The following is a 2,495-nucleotide window of genomic DNA, read 5'->3' as shown; positions in this document are numbered from 1 at the left end:
TAGATTGCACAGTACAGTACGTATTCCGTACAATTGACCACTAATTGGTAACACCCCAATAAGTTTTTCAACTTGTTTAAGTCGGGGTCCACGTTAATCAATTCATCAGCATCATCGAAAGATAAATAAGTAAATACAAACCCCGTTTCCATATGAGTTGGGAAATTGTGTTAGATGTAAATATAAACGGAATACAATGATTTGCAAATCATTTTCAACCCATATTCAGTTGAATATGCTACAAAGACAACATATTTGATGTTCAAACTGATAAACATTTTTTTTTTTTTTGCAAATAATCATTAACTTTAGAATTTGATGTCAGCAACACGTGACAAAGAAGTTGGGAAAGGTGGCAATAAATACTGATAAAGTTGAGGAATGCTCATCAAACACTTATTTGGAACATCCCACAGGTGAACAGGCAAATTGGGAACAGGTGGGTGCCATGATTGGGTATAAAAGTAGATTCCATGAAATGCTCAGTCATTCACAAACAAGGATGGGGCGAGGGTCACCACTTTGTCAACAAATGCGTGAGCAAATTGTTGAACAGTTTAAGAAAAACCTTTCTCAACCAGCTATTGCAAGGAATTTAGGGATTTCACCATCTACGGTCCGTAATATCATCAAAGGGTTCAGAGAATCTGGAGAAATCACAGCACGTAAGCAGCTAAGCCTGTGACCTTCGATCCCTTAGGCTGTACTGCATCAACAAGCGACATCAGTGTGTAAAGGATATCACCACATGGGCTCAGGAACACTTCAGAAACCCACTGTCAGTAACTACAGTTGGTCGCTACATCTGTAAGTGCAAGTTAAAACTCTCCTATGCAAGGCGAAAACCGTTTATCAACAACACCCAGAAACGCCGTCGGCTTCGCTGGGCCTGAGCTCATCTAAGATGGACTGATACAAAGTGGAAAAGTGTTCTGTGGTCTGACGAGTCCACATTTCAAATTGTTTTTGGAAACTGTGGACGTCGTGTCCTCCGGACCAAAGAGGAAAAGAACCATCCGGATTGTTATAGGCGCAAAGTTGAAAAGCCAGCATGTGTGATGGTATGGGGGTGTATTAGTGCCCAAGACATGGGTAACTTACACATCTGTGAAGGCGCCATTAATGCTGAAAGGTACATACAGGTTTTGGAGCAACATATGTTGCCTTCCAAGCAACGTTATCATGGACGCCCCTGCTTATTTCAGCAAGACAATGCCAAGCCACGTGTTACATCAACGTGGCTTCATAGTAAAAGAGTGCGGGTACTAGACTGGCCTGCCTGTAGTCCAGACCTGTCTCCCATTGAAAATGTGTGGCGCGTTATGAAGCCTAAAATACCACAACGGAGACCCCCGGACTGTTGAACAACTTAAGCTGTACATCAAGCAAGAATGGGAAAGAATTCCACCTGAGATGCTTAAAAAATGTGTCTCCTCAGTTCCCAAGCATTTACTGAGTGTTGTTAAAAGGAAAGGCCATGTAACACAGTGGTGAACATGCCCTTTCCCAACTACTTTGGCCACGTGTTGCAGCCATGAAATTCTAAGTTAATGGTTATTTGCAAAAAACAAAATAAAGTTTATGAGTTTGAACATCAAATATCTTGTCTTTGTAGTGCATTCAACTGAATATGGGTTGAAAATGATTTGCAAATCATTGTATTCCGTTTATATTTACATCTAACACAATTTCCCAACTCATATGGAAACGGGGTTTGTAAGTTAAATAAGTTAATTTTTGCAGTGTTCTTAGCACGTACCTTTTCACGTCATATCGGCAACCTCATTCACACGGCTTTTATAATCACTTACGCTACCGATCATATTTGCTGGATGTAATTCTAGTGCATACAAAGTGACAGATGCCAGTCACAATGCAGGAGAGGCGCAAGGAAAGGATAAAGAGAGTTGGCGACCAAACGTAGCCTCATGACATAAATACCATTTTAAGGCTTTTTCATGGATAGGCTTCTTGATCAATGCCGTTTATGTGACGTTTTGGAGTTTGACACCACTAACCCGACTTGAACTTCTTGACATGTCGCAACCAAACAATTTTGAACGATTTGGGAGAAGTTATCTGTGTTGTCGTAAGCCTCCGCTCTCGGCAATTTCGTATCGTTTCAAACCTTTTGCCTTTGTCCCTCCACACAGCAGTGGCCGGTTGGACTTTGAGCGTTCGAAGCAATCGTTCGTTGCTCCCAGTATCGCAGCGCTTCAGACTGGTATAAAAGCTCAGAGCCCGTCCAGACAACTCAGTCTCGTCTGAGTACTCGCAAAAACCCCGCGAAGGAATTGAGTATCAAGAGCCCGTCATGAGGGACTCCAAGCTCTGCCTTCTGCTGCTCCTGAGCACCGCGGCTCTGGCCGGTAAGTATTTGATCAGGTTATTGTTAACATATCCTCAGCATGTAGATGTTGTGCTTTTATATGAGGCATTTTAAATAGAGGAAAATATTTGTGCATAATACATCTGGTACTGTAACATTTAAAGGG

The 2,495-nt window shown here is 41.9% G+C and overlaps 1 protein-coding gene across 1 annotated transcript in view; it reads left to right on the top strand.

Moving 5' to 3' along the window:
• Positions 1 to 2,174: 2,174 nt before the first annotated feature.
• apobb.1 (apolipoprotein Bb, tandem duplicate 1) overlaps positions 2,175 to 2,495 on the top strand; it is a 24,415-nt gene continuing 24,094 nt past the window's right edge. The window contains exon 1 of the mRNA XM_061987353.2: positions 2,175 to 2,369. Within this exon, the coding sequence (XP_061843337.2) occupies positions 2,315 to 2,369 (55 nt within the window). The 5' untranslated portion in view covers positions 2,175 to 2,314. The remainder of the gene's footprint in view (positions 2,370 to 2,495) is intronic.

This window comes from Nerophis lumbriciformis, linkage group LG26 (genome assembly GCF_033978685.3).
Source record: "Nerophis lumbriciformis linkage group LG26, RoL_Nlum_v2.1, whole genome shotgun sequence".
Taxonomy (NCBI): domain Eukaryota; kingdom Metazoa; phylum Chordata; class Actinopteri; order Syngnathiformes; family Syngnathidae; genus Nerophis; species Nerophis lumbriciformis.
The sequence above is the reverse complement of the archived record's forward strand: the minus strand, read 5'-3'. Positions and strand labels throughout refer to the sequence as shown.